The sequence below is a fragment of the Nuphar pumila genome, chromosome 5, assembly GCF_984573655.1.
Source record: "Nuphar pumila chromosome 5, dmNupPumi1.hap1.1, whole genome shotgun sequence".
In the NCBI taxonomy this organism is placed as follows: Eukaryota; Viridiplantae; Streptophyta; class Magnoliopsida; order Nymphaeales; family Nymphaeaceae; genus Nuphar; species Nuphar pumila.
The window spans coordinates 44,724,850-44,739,448 of record NC_143253.1 but is presented as its reverse complement, the minus strand read 5'-3'; the positions used below and the strand labels follow the sequence as shown (position 1 = coordinate 44,739,448).

The 14,599-nt window shown below is 36.6% G+C and overlaps 1 protein-coding gene across 1 annotated transcript; it reads left to right on the top strand.

Moving 5' to 3' along the window:
- The first annotated feature begins 5,526 nt into the window (after positions 1-5,526).
- On the top strand, positions 5,527-11,161 carry LOC149837482 (uncharacterized). Its single transcript, XM_090006068.1, has 3 exons — positions 5,527-5,686; positions 5,888-5,976; positions 10,767-11,161. Exons 1-3 carry the CDS (start codon positions 5,651-5,653, stop codon positions 10,912-10,914), a joined length of 273 nt encoding a protein of 90 aa, XP_089862194.1. The 5' UTR covers positions 5,527-5,650; the 3' UTR covers positions 10,915-11,161.
- Positions 11,162-14,599: the final 3,438 nt, after the last annotated feature.

The following is a 14,599-nucleotide window of genomic DNA, read 5'->3' as shown; positions in this document are numbered from 1 at the left end:
CAAAATTAACGACAAAAATATCTCCCTCGCTAAATCCATCGCTAATTAGCGATGGATTAGCGACAACATTTTTTTGTCGCCAAAACACTACAAAAAATTAGTGCTAATTAGCGATGAAATTAGCGAGGGAATTTTTCCGTCGCTAATTTGTCACTAATTAGTGACGGATTAGCGAGGAAAACATTCCCTCGCTAATTCAGTCGCTAATTTTTTATTTAAATCGTCCCACATGAGGCACAAAATTTTCCCTCCCTCCATTTTTATTGGTGGAATTGCAAGTTTTATTGGGCATGGAGATCCCTACGACCATGATTTGCTGATAATGGTGGTTGCGGTCCCCACCACCGCCACCACGCGCTTCTCAGGATGCCAGAAGCCCCCACCCTTCCTCTGATGATGCGCAGCGGCCACCTCTCGCACCCTCCGAGCGCGACAATGGCATCGGCCCCCGGAGGCCAAAGGCTCGCGAGATTAACTCCCGCTACCTCTCCCCCGCGTCGTCCTCCTCCTCCCGGCGGTTCCCCTCACCAGTCTCTACCACCCATCCCGCCTCTCCCTCGTCGGATCTCGTCTCCACTACGACCCCGAAAAGGTCGCAGTCGGTCGATTGACGTCGCTCCTCTACCCCCTCCCGCACGTCCACTCCTTCGCCGACAATTTATTCCGTGAAGTGGGCGTCGGAGGTCCTCTAGCCGTCGACACAGAGCTTGTCGGTCTCCTTCCAGGGGGAGTCATTCTCCCTCCCGATTGGCCATCACGAGAGGCCGCCTGCGGCTGCTCGCGTCCCTTCTCCCGTCGTGACTGGCTCGCTGCGGAAGAGCGTCCCAATGCCGAAACGCGTCGGTTCTATGCAAAAGAACACGTTGAAGAACGCGTCGATTCTGTGCAAAAAAAAATTTGCTCCTTGCCGGAGAGCGCGCCGACAGAGAGCAATTTTTTTTTTTTTTAAATTTAACGACGGATTAGCGATGGATATTATCCATCGCTAATTTAAAATAGCGAAGGACTCACACCGGATCATGTATGTTGCTAATCCATCGCAAATTAGCGACAAAAGTAGCAACAGATAAGTTCTGTCACTACTTAGCGTCAAAAAATTTACGATGAAAGTTATTTGTCTCTAATCCGACACTAATTCATTGCTAAACTATTTAGCGACAAATTTAGGTCATCGCTAATCCACAAGTTTCTTGTAGTGCTGGTTGCATATTCACATAAGTTGAAATAACAGACACCAATGATATTTCTCACAGAATGCGAGGTTCCTTCACATACCCGAAGGGGTAATCAAGACAATGTAATTAAACTAAATGCGTTAACAACTGACTTATGAGTTTGATGGTTTCTGTCATAGTTATTTGCTTAAATGGCCACTTGTTCAATTGCTTAATTATCTAACTGTTTAATTGCTTAACTGCTTAAGTACACTGAGTTATGAATCTAGATGCATGCTTGTTACACGATGATATCACTTACTACCTTGCAATAACTCTATAATTAAAGTCATATTTCTCTGCTCATAGTTATAATTGCTGAACTGTCCATTGTTGCAATTGAATGTTAATCATGTAAGCATGCTAGTCGCTTGATAATGTTCTTACTGCTTATCTCTAACCATGTTGCTAAAGATGTATCTTCCTACTTATTGTTTCTTTTTTATAGTGGCATGTGTTAATTACTGCAAATGTTTCTAATTGTTTCATCATGCCTAAGTTATTTACGTATAGCCATGTTGGTTTTTGCACATCATGCTATTACTGCTTATATTTTTCATAAATGGATAGTTGTAGATATTATCCCACCAACTCACAAGAGTACTGACCCCGTTTTATGGGGATGCAGGTGATGATTGCTAGTGGTGCGATGGTGCTCGATGTGCGACGGAGAATTGAACCCACACTTCAGATCTTTGCGATCTTGGCAGTTGGTTTTGAGAAATTTCTTGTTTGGAAGACTTTTTGTAAAGGAGAATGATGTATAATTTCTTCCGTCTCATTTTGTAAACCAATAGGAAAGGAATGCTTCTTCTTGTTGTTTATTCTGTAACCCGCTCAGAATTTTCTACTTATTTCTCTTATGGTTTTTTGTTTGCGCAATATTTATAAAAAAAAATTACTCTAAAAATCTATGGATTTTCCAAGTTGGGGTTTTGGGGCATTACACTACAACATAAAATAACATAACTAACTCTATAACTAACATGAATCAAATTATAAAACTAACTAACTAAAAGATGAATTAGCATAACAAACTAACTAATTAGTAAGAAACAAACTAAGATCAAATGAAAAGAAACACTTTCTTTTACTAAATCTAATTAACCCAACATTGAATTAACTAACTGACTCAATAAGCAATAAAATATATGAACTAACTATAAACTAATGACTCACAGGCTACATAATGTTCTAAGACAAGCTAACCATCTATCCAAACAATATAAAAAACTTCACTAACTCTGAAACACAAAGAGCATTGGACTTAACCCAGTCTGAACTGAGTATCGTCAGTCACACCTAGACGGGTGATTAACGATGAGTGCAACAAAAGGCATAACCAGATTTTGCTTTATGTAAATCATGTCATCTGCTACAAAGAATGCCTGTATTGCGCAAGACTAACTAATAAAGAAACTAGTGATTTATCAAAGCATGTTGCCAAAGATGGAAAAAACATTTTCCTCTGGCTCAAAAATTCCTTTTTATAGTTGCTAATTAGTTTTTTAGCAAATCTTTCAAAAAGAGTCTGAAAAGTTTTTAATATTTCAAAAGACCTCTCTTTCTAAAATATTTTCTAAAAACTTAATTATTTTCCATGAAATACTTCAAAGAGACTCAATTTGCTCAAATTATAATTTGATGAAAAACTCTAAAACCCTTCACAAATAAGCATTTTTAAGTATTTATCGCACATGATCATGCACGAAAATGTATGAAATTATGCATAAAATTTATGAATCATGTGAACCAGGGTGAACCTTATCTCTAATGCATTGTTTATTTTTTCTCGCCTTATAAGGGTACACTCTCAAGGACTCAACTTCGATCAAACCAATTCGATGGGGGGTTCGTTATGCCATGTATTAATAATTAACCCATGAACTTAATAAGATCTGCAAATACCCATTAAATTGACCACTAGCTGAGCGACACTCCAGTGGTCTAGGGAATTGATTCTTACTTTGCAGAGTCGTAGAGCTACTTACCTAGGCCTTATAAGGTAGTCCTGATTTTCTATGCTGAGGATGTGAAACCGGGGAGATGCCTCACTCTCCAAATTAATTATTTTTTTCTTCAGTCGTGTGTACCACCTACCTTCTTTAAGATACACACTATTTTGAATGAGTACTTAGCGTTGATTAATTAAACTCATAAGTTAACTCAAGTGTCTTAGCACCAAGGGCTTCCAACCCAAGCCTTCCTCAGAATGCTCTCATAGAAACACAAGAAAAATATCAACCCATTTAAACCAAACCCCCGGTAACATATCCCCATTCTAGGATACTCTTGAGCCATACTCACTATAACATACTCCCCTCAGAAGTACCCTTGAGCCATACCTCTCTTGAGGTTTAAGTGTGTATGAGTATGCTTTACAATTATTTACTATGTGATGCATACGAACCCCGCAGTGGTTGCTTAGAACTCAAGCTCACTCATGAGCTATGAACACGTAGGGTTTCTCATAACCCACATACATCCAACATGCTATCCATACACCACTCAACAACAATGCATGATGCCCATACCCATAACATAAAACACTAACGCATCTCTTATGCAATTCATCATTACATATGGTTCATCTCATTATGCATATCACACCATGTAAGCATGACATTCATTACAACCATCATGCATAAACACTTATCATGCTGTCACACATCAATTTCATACAATTCCTAGACTATACACCGATTTACAAATTGAGTATGTACATGAAACCATGATAGACATTGGATCACATAGGTTCACAATTCATTAGTCAAAAATAGTAAATAGAAGAAATTATCCTACTATCACAGGCTCTGTCACGGTTCACACAAAGCTCATACTAACAAGAAAATTCTTTTGATGACACCTACATGTGTCCTCTAACATCTCTAATTTACAAATCTGGAAAAGCGCTTATACTTTATAGTAAAAATTCTCAAATTGAAACTTGTTTTTCTATCAATAGACACAAGTACATAATTTTGCTCGCTAAAGAAGTAGTAATTCAATACCCTATCCGAAGGACTAAAATTTTCTCAATTTTTTGAATAATAGCCTTATCTGATGCCTTTCAACTAAAACCATTCTTGTTGCAAAACCACTTGCCAACATTTTTAAATTTATTCTAGACTGAACTATTGTCAAGGAATTTCACAAGTCCTAATTTTCTATAAGTGATAGAATTCTATCAGCTTGGATGAAGTTCTAGTACTCACTGACAAGTATTAAAAAATTTCTTTTATTTTTTATAAATTTTGCATATTGTCTTATATCACATATCCCAAAATTAATTAAAAAATCTATAAAATAGATTTACTGAATTTTTTGTTGTAACATTTACCAGATTTGGATCTCTGCAGAGGCTAGATTTTTTGGTTTGTGTTACAGAAATAATAACCCTCAAACGATGGACCTTCTGGCCAAACCTTATTGAATGAGACTTCATGTATATGTCTATATGACCCCCGTAAAGAATTTAATTAGAATCTAATTCATTTGAGTACTAGAATTTTTTCACCGACATTGTTTAGTTAGAAAGATACAAACATATATCCAATTTTCTTAATTAAAACATTTGCATGAAAACACTTATATGAAAATATATCTAACATGGATCTCTAAGCATGATACACACATAATTTATCAGTCCTGATATTGTAACATGAAATATAAATCAACACAAGCATTAGAGCATAATCAAATTCATGTTTTTAGCAAGATCTAAAACACATCTTTGAAAAAACACCCTTTTATAATTATCATAGAATTTAATAAACCAATTTTATTCCTATACACATAATATATACAGATAATATATGTATACATAATATATATATATATGTATAATATATATATATATACATACAAAATGCATACCTTATATATATAATATGCATAGATAATATATATATATATATATATATATATATATATATATATATATATATATATATATATATATATATATATATATATATATATATATATATATATATATATATATATATATAAGAAATCAACAGCAGTCACAAGCCTGAATTTTTTTATGGAGTTATTTATGCTTCCTAATAAAAGAGGGAGTCCACAACTCCTCCAAAATTTATTTCTCTAACTTAGGTAGTTCTATTCTCACCGACTCCTTGCAACTCCCTCCAAATCCAACACGGTTCCCAAACAGAAGGTTTAACGTTTTTGTAATCAATCATCCGTGACAAAAAGAACGAGGCATTTTGTTAATTTGCGGGTCCAGCCAGGAAACCACCCATCCTCTCAGTAGCGACTGCTTTTATTTTTTTGATAGGCAGCTGCTTTTTATTAATAAAAAAGAAGATAACAACTCCGAGAGGGAAGAACTCTTGAGGGACGTCCTTGGCTCACTTTCTCTGTGTCTGCGCTTCGTTTTCCTTGGTTGCAGCCTCCCCTCATCATCGTCGTCAATGGCGTCCACCGCTAACCGATGGTTGAGGCCTGAGGTAAAATAATTTCTGCCACTGAATCCCTTCATCTTCTTGTTCTTCTTCGTTTCACCCGATTCGCCGAGTTGGGTGTCTTCCCTTTCTAGGATTCTTGTTACCATCTCCGTGATTTCTTTGTTTCCGCGGTTTCTTCTTTCTTTTTTTTGTTTCTGGGACTTCTTTCGTAGATTTTTGTTTTGATGAGTCGGTGAGTGGTAGGTGTATCCGCTGTTTGCTGCCGTCGGGGTGGCCGTTGGCATTTGTGGGTTCCAGTTGGTTCGCAACATTTGCATCAACCCCGAAGTCAGGTGTCTCTCTCTCTCTCACATTTTTTTTTGGTTATTGAGATCGAGTTTGTTTTAAGTTCGTGTTATTATTTCCCTATTTATGGTGTTGTGTTATATCCTTTTTTTTCCCTTGTCCGTGGATGTTTTTTTCGCTTCTGACTCTTCATTTCTGTACAAGGGAGGAACTGGGTGGTGGTGGGTGGGTAATTTGGAAGGGTTTTGAATGTTGGTTAGGTTATATATGTTTTCATGAATCTGGTGATGATGCCATTCTTTTGGTTAATGCATGTGTCTTCTATGATGCGTAGTTTTGGATTTTCCTTTATGGATTTTGTAGAGTGTTGATGGAGTTTGATGGAAACTGGTTTAGAAGACTTTCGCTTAGGGATCTAATTTCAAATGTATAGTTGATCTGTACGTATGGAAGGGTAAGTTGTTATAGATTTTTTTTTTATCATTTTTCGAGTTGTTTTTGTGTTATTTTGGGCTATAAAAGAAAGTTTAAGGCGAAGATGGAACTGAAGCAACTGAATGATGTTGAAAAGGAAGGAGAGGAAAACCTTGTTGGAGACGAAACAAAAGGGTGGGAAGCCTCTGGTTTGTTTTTGGAAAAAGTAAATATTTTTGTCTTTTTTCCCTATTACTCAGGGAGGACATTTGATTACCCAGACTTTTTGTCCTCTGGATGCTGTTTGATCGCCCAAAGAAAGCTGAAGAAACTTGTTAAAGGAAGAAAGGAAAGATCTCTCTTTTGTTCGTGACCTAGAAATCACTGATGAATGTATCTTAGGGCCTGTTTAATGGCAAAGAGAAAGCTGTTAAAGTTGAGAAAATTCGTCTAAAAAGAAATTGGGGCTCACTTTCTTCTCTAAGACTCACAAACGCCAACTGAATTTATCTTGGAGGAGGTTGTCATTTTAGACAATTTCTTGAAAATAATTGTCAAACATTGAGAGAACCGACAACTTTTATTGGGGACAACTGTCTTAGGGCCTGTTTGTTTCACTGAATCCTGCAGGAAAATGACTCATTTTAACAAACGTCTCCCATAGGGAGTGCAGGTTCTGCTCATGTTTCTTATGAAAATTCCTCCATACGCTCACTCACAAACCAATCCCCCCCTTCTTCCCTGGGGAAGCACTTTCCTGCAGAGCTGTGTATATTTTCTGAGGGCCGTGTCTTTCATATGAACAGCACTTTCCTTCCTTTCTGTTGAAACAAACAGGTCCTTAATCCTTAGGAGAAAAAGCCTGTGAAAGTGCTTCCTCTTAAAGAGAAAGCTGTCCTGAAGAATCTAATAGACCCTTGGGGAAACTTATCATTTTGGACAAATTTTCTGTTGAAAAAGTCCAATCTCATGGATAAAAATTGTTCAACCTTGAGAAGTCAGACTTTTTTCTCTAGACAATTGTCTAATATGCACTATTTTCAATAAATCATTTTCTATTTTATATCAAGCATTTTACAAAAGCATTGGAAAATTATCTCTTGGATAATTTTCTCCTAAGGATCAAAATTGAAAGGTAATTAAAGGACCTAGGAAAAACTGCCCATGAAACAAAACTTTTTCACTTTTTTTACCCATGGAACTTTTTCAATGCGTTTGATTTAAAATAGAAGGTGCAAGTGTTGAAAAAAGTGCATATGGATTTTTTTTGGAGAAAAAATCTGGCCTCTTTAGTTTGTTATTTTTCCCCTAAGAAAAGTTGTTTAAGTTGGCAACTTTCTCAGATAAATTTATCATTTATCTTGTGGTTGCTAGCTCTTGTAGATAAAAATGGGATTCACCTTCTTTTTGTAAAAATTTTCCACTTTGTCAACTTTCTCTGACAAATCAAACATCCTTTGAGGGATAGGAAGATGTTTTGGAGTAAATTATGGTACATTGGCAGCTATTTTATATGTGTTGGATGCTATTGGTTTTCTAATGGTTTACAGTTGATTTGGCATTATCACAATCAAGGCAATTTACAAGCAAAAAAGCAAATCTAAGTAATCAAATACAATATTAAGTGAGCTTGATTATTGAATAGGTAGAATATGAGCAAATATCTAACAATTAGCAAATAATACATGAACTGACAAACGGTCGTAATGACAAGATTTTACAAGCATATCTCTTATAGTATCAAAAAAGGGTCTAAGAATGAAAAATTTAGAAATGCAAAATGTTAAAGTAATAAGCCACACCATATAAAATAGTAAATAAAGAACCAACCATCAATTATTTACTTTATAAGTATAACAAGTTTTAGTGAGTATTAAATATTAAAAAAAGAAAGGTTTGCCAATTTCTTTTAACATGTTAAAGTTGTTCATTTGAAGTGACCTCATTAAAGGTGAAATCTCTACTCATTTTTCTTAAAATTTTCAATAAATAAGTAGCTGTTTCTTATGATAGGTCATGTATCACCCTTTCTCTGCCCCATGGGGTCTTCCAGCGGGGTAGGGGGGGCCGCGTGTTATGTGGGTTTTGTATGGTATCTGCATGGTACAATATAATTTTTTTTCTATATTGGAACTAACAACTTTGAGATGTGATCCAGCATCTGAGGGTACATTTGAATCAAATTAGTTGATCAAATTCTCAAGCTTTGTGGTGGGCTTGACTTGCTTTCATCTTTCTTTAAAAGGCCCATCCTTTATTTTACAGTTTAAGCTTTGCATTGGAAGAAATGAAGATTTTACTCTTGCTTTTGTTTATGACCCTTTTCTATTAGGCACAACCTTGCTAGAAGCCTAGGGTACATTTTGTTGCTTAGCTACTACCGGAAGCACGGGTCTCTTTGCTTGATAAAGTGTTTGGATCAAATTAGTTGATCAAATTCTCAAGCTTTGTGGTGGGCTTGACTTGCTTTCATCTTTCTTTAAAAGGCCCATCCTTTATTTTACAGTTTAAGCTTTGCATTGGAAGAAATGAAGATTTTACTCTTGCTTTTGTTTATGACCCTTTTCTATTAGGCACAACCTTGCTAGAAGCCTAGGGTACATTTTGTTGCTTAGCTACTACCGGAAGCACGGGTCTCTTTGCTTGATAAAGTGTTTGGGTAAAAGAGGGTGGTTCATTTCCTATTGCAAGTTATTGTGATCATCTGAAATTATGCAGTCATTTTTTTTAATTGTTATCCTAGTCTGCAGCATGTGTCAGCCAACCACTAGGAAACTCTTGTCGTCAATTTTCCTTCACAACATAATATAGTCCTTCGGTGAGATTTGTAGTAGAGTACATGCTTGAGGTAATCAGTTATGTCATAACTGAGCTGCAGTTTTCCCTATTTTGTTAGGTTATGTATTCTTTGTGATTCTCCTGTGTTGTTGGTCCAGAATTAATATTTCCTATAAGGAGCTTTGAGTCAGATGTTTGATAAAACATTGGGCATGAGCTTGTATTGGCAGTTCTGATATCGGGAGCTGCATATATTTTGCCAGTGCATTGTGAATTTTTTTACTTTTGGTCCCTGGAATATAGTTCAAAGCTCTGCTACTGTGTCTGCAACTATAAAACTTGCTTGCAAAATCCAACTTTTATGATTTGGAACATCCTATAGCCTGAAAAATAAATTGGTGCAACAATTAGTTGCTACTTAGGAAAGCCTAGGGAATTTTATCCCAATTATACTTTTTAACTTTAAATCTTTTAATGGTCTAACTGAAACATGTATGTACCTTGTACTTTTGTGCCACACTTTCTGTTAGACTTTTTTATTTCTAATTAAATTTTCTTGCCTTAATGATGCTTAGTATCAGCTTCCTTTAAACATTCATTAAGGTCTAAAATGTTTGTAACCTTTTTTTTGTTGCTTTTGGTACTCTGCTTCTGTAATTGCATAGGGATATAAGGTCTAGTAAGATGGCTGAGTTTATTGAATTTTTGATGAACTGATGCATGGTGGACATTTTTCCCCCCTCCAATGTGAATTGCTTTTCTATGCTTATTAAATTTGCTTCGCTTGAAGACTTCCTTGAGCTCTAGCATGCTTATAACTTTCTTTTACTTTTGAGTTCTCTCCTGGAACTGTGTAAGGATAAAAGATTCTGCTGAATTTTAAAGAAACTGATTTAGCTGAGGCTTGAAGTAACATTTCGTGAATGTCACTGGGATGTGTTTCTGTACAGTAAATAAAGTTCATAAAATTCATTATATTAGGAATCTGCCTATGTCATGGATTTTCTGTTGCAGTGGTTTTTCTTTTTTGACTGGAAGGAATTTTTTTTGGCTATCTTGGATGTTTTAGGAGTTTGATTTCATATGTGCTTACATGCAAATGATCTGGTAAAGCTTGTTTTCACTTTTATTCTGTTTCCCGAGTTAAATGTTGTGGGTTTTAATGATTTAGGCATTTTTTACTGTATGGAGGCAAGGGCTTCGGGTCACGTTTATTTTAATCCCATGTGATTCCATCTCCTGTGAACTGAAATCATGTGATTCCGAATCATGAAGTGGACAGTTGTGATTTGGAATCTCATGAGAAGTGAGAAAATGACACCAAATGCCACTTTGAATCACTGTCCCCATTTTCTCGTGTTTGCTTGCATGTGGGAAACGGGGCCAATGAGAATCATTCTCACAGCCATGAGAGGTGGATTCTCATTTGGGCCCAAACAAATGTGCCATTAATGTATGGCTGCCTTGAAGCTATAATCTGCCATGTTGATTTCAATATGGATTTTATATCCAACTACCCAGCTGTGTCATATCGATAGTGTTTTCCTAATTATGATTGTAAAGAGAAAAGTTTATGTATGCGGGCAAGTGCATTGTGTTTTCTGGATTTCTGATCCACTTTTTTCATTTTGTGACTTAAATTCAGGGTCAATAAGGAAAACAGGACTTCTGGAATTCTGGAAAACTTTGCTGAAGGGGAAAAATATGCTGAACATGGACTAAGGAAGTTCCTTCGCAACAGAGCTCCAGAAATCATGCCTTCAATCAACAGTTTCTTCGCCGACCCAAAATAAATTAAAAAATAAACTTTCATGTAGACAAAACTCTTTCCAAACATTTGTTTTCCTGCATGAGTTGACTGCTTTCTTATTCTCAAGTTGGAATCATCTCAGAGAACACTGAATGACTCTTAAGCCGATTGGGTAACTGTTTTACGTTTGTTTGACTGCTCGTTACGCCGTTATCGGACTCAATTTTGAGTGGAGCTGTTGTCAAGTGCTTGCAATTGACTAATACTACCATTTCTGCGTTTGGGTTCAATCACCAAATTGTGAATTGTGCAACTAGGGCTGGGAAACAAGATGAGCTGCTTGGGACTTTGGCTCATGTTTGGCTCCTAAAGCGTCCATTTGAAATATGCTCAACGAGCTCGAGCATCAACAACCAATGTTTGTCTAGACTCGCTTATTAATAATAAATATATTTAACATATGTTTTATATTATAGAATTAAGATGGTTGAAGTGTTTGGCATGCAAGCAATAAGTTTAGAGATCAGATCTATTGCTTATAAGTTTTGTTTTGTAAATGAGTTAGTTAGAACTTGGCTTTATAGGTTTAGGGTTTAAATTTTATTGTTTTTAACTTATATATATATATATATATATATATATATATATATACACACACGAAAAAACTCTTTTTTTTTTTGTATTTTTTCTTTTGTGACTGTCCATCACAGGCGTGATGGACGGCCCTTAGAGTTGTGCAGGAAGCCACACACTATATATATCTTTTCTAAATGAGTTTGTTTGTGATCTTGTTTGTGTTGTCTCATTTAGCTCGGGCTTTTCATGTACTCAAGCTTGGCTCAGCTCAACACAAAAAACAAACCTTGGCTCGGCTCAATAAAAAAACAAGCCAAGCTTGAACATTCCCCTATTTGATTCGTGAGGATCGTTTTCCAGCCATAGCTGCAACTACTTACCTAATTTCTCAGGTCCTAGACAACAATTATTAGGCGTCATTTGTTTTGATCACACGATAATCATTCACATCAAATCTCATGTTCAACTGAACGTGAGAATTGAACAATGAACTAATTTTGGTTCTCACGAGCATCAAAATCACTCCACCAGTAAGATTTCTAATCTCACGGGTTGGGGTGTGATTTTGAATCACACGATTCGAAATCACACCCGTGAAATACGGGTGAAAGTTGGGATTCCCCACAAAGTTTGTTTCCCTCGTCTTCTGCTCTCTCCTTTACGATGAAGAAGAGCATAGGGGAAAGGCGACATAGGGCAAGGCAGGATGCAGGGTCCAAGGGTGAATATTTATAATTTGTTTAAAACCATTTTATTGGATCCAAATATGATAAACCCAAATAATGATCCAATAACAATCCATGTACGGGTCCATTAAATCTAATTCATGATCCATTAAATCCAAAAAATCCACTGATACAATCTATGGACCATGATCAATTAAATCCAAAAAAATCTATTGATCCAATTTATGATCCATTAGATCCAATTCATGGTCATTAAATACAAAAAGAAATATTGATCTAATAATTACATGTTTGGTATTCCATCCATGATCCAATTATGTATAACATGAGAAAATGAATCAGTGAACTTATCAAACAAAGAAAAGTTGATCTCATACAAATGAGATTTCTTTTCTCAAACCAACCAAACATGGGAAATGAAATCTCGTGAGAGTGAGTCTCATGAGTTTTACCTTCCTCATTTATTAAAAAACAACCAAATGTACCCTTAGAGTAGTTTTAGTGGACCCCATTTTTCAATTCTTCACTACCAACTCGTAACATGGTCTTATTAGCTAATGCCCATATTCATCAAAGGAAGTTGTCAATACTCGAGATCTTATGGAAGGTGATCAAGACTCTTTGAAATTGCCAGCTCACAGGTTTGTGTGGCAACTAGATTTCCCAAAGCATCTTTACCAAACTTTATTTATTTATGTGCGTTGGGACTGCCTTTGACGAGGACGTCCGAGGGCTGACATGCCAGTTCTCCCTTGCTTTGCCTTCCCAAGGGAGGTAACGTCAGCATATCCTTTATTCTCATAAGATTCGAATGCCATTGTGTAAGCCCACGGAGTATGGACTATTGCCTGGTGGTATTGGAGAGTGTGCATTCAGTAACTTCTAACAACGGCGCTCATGGTTTCATCTGCTGAAAATCTATGGGATTCCATACGAACAAACCAGATAGTGCTGCCAACTTGTCAGAATAAGATAGCTTTTACTTTTTGTCTACCAACTTTTTATTTTATTTTATTTATTTTTAAGTAGCAAGCTGGGGGTTAGGAAAGATTTTGCAGCAGAATACGTGATCGAGCTTTCAACTTCACATATCAGGAAGAGGAGGAAACTAACATGGCAGTTTGTCCGTTCAACAGTGATCAAAACCTCAGGTTCCCTAACATTACAAGATCATTAGGAACATGATTTTAATACCTAAGGATCCATCGCCATTTGGGCTATGTTTGAGAGCCTTGAATCGCTGATTGTGTTGTGGTTTTAGCGACGCTCTCATACTCTTGCTGTTTGGTAGCAATGGAGTAGCTAGCTGAAAAAACAAGTTTGAGACTAGTGTTGGCAGGCCAAACCCCACATTTAATGTTTTCTGCACTAAAACCGCGTTTCCAAGACTCCCAAACATAGACTTAAATTTATGAAAGGGGATGATAAGACAACATGAGTTGTATGCGATCTTCACCCTCCGACACCCAAGAAACTATATTGACAACTGTCATAAAGATTTCAGGAATTAGATGCAGGACACAAGAATACATTTATAATTAATATATATATTTTTAAAATTTCAATACTAAAAAAACTATTTTTATATAAAGTATTAAAATATTATTTAAAAATATTGAAATAATGACTGCACAAGTATCCATGTCAATGTGTCCGGTTGTGTCACCAAAGTCACACTTAAAAATAGCGTGTCCCTGTGGCATAATGCAGGAGATCGAAAATAATTTCTTTCCACCACCATTATGCATGTGTCTAGCTTTAGGCTGAGCCGTCCACCCTTCAAAACATGACCTAAGCGGTGACGAACTGCACATCTCTTCTTACCCACTGCATGGTACGCACGTGCATCTGCTGTCGATATATTGATCCTTTCATTTGGAGGAGGAGTCCATCTACCAGCATATAACCACTTGAAATTTACTACATGACCAGACTTAGAATGGGCATAATCTGATTTCGAACAGCATTTAAGACATCCTAAATTGCACAATTTGCCGACATCCTAAATTGCACAATTTGCCGATTTGAGCACAACGTCTATTGTGATGAGATTGCTTTCCTCTAAAACATAACGAATCACCAATGGCAAACAAAGAATCCATCTTGCCTCTATTTGCTTGTCAGCAAAATAAACCCATCCCCGAACTAGGTAAGACGAATTCCCTGGCCACGACCACTCTTCATGTTGATTTCAGACAGGATGCTGCACCAAATTCTTTTACTGATCTTGCATTCAAAAAAATTGAGTGCTCGATTCAACTGCTTTCACTACAACAAAGCAGTAGATTAGCGACAACCACATTCCGTCGCTAATCCGTCGCTAACATGGTTAGCGACGGATTAGCGACAACGAGGCGACAATATGCTTACGTCGCGAATATTTCGACGCTAACTGGCGACAGAATTATTCCGTCGCTAATTGCGACGGAATAACGGGCGCTATATTCCGTCGCCAATCCGCCGATA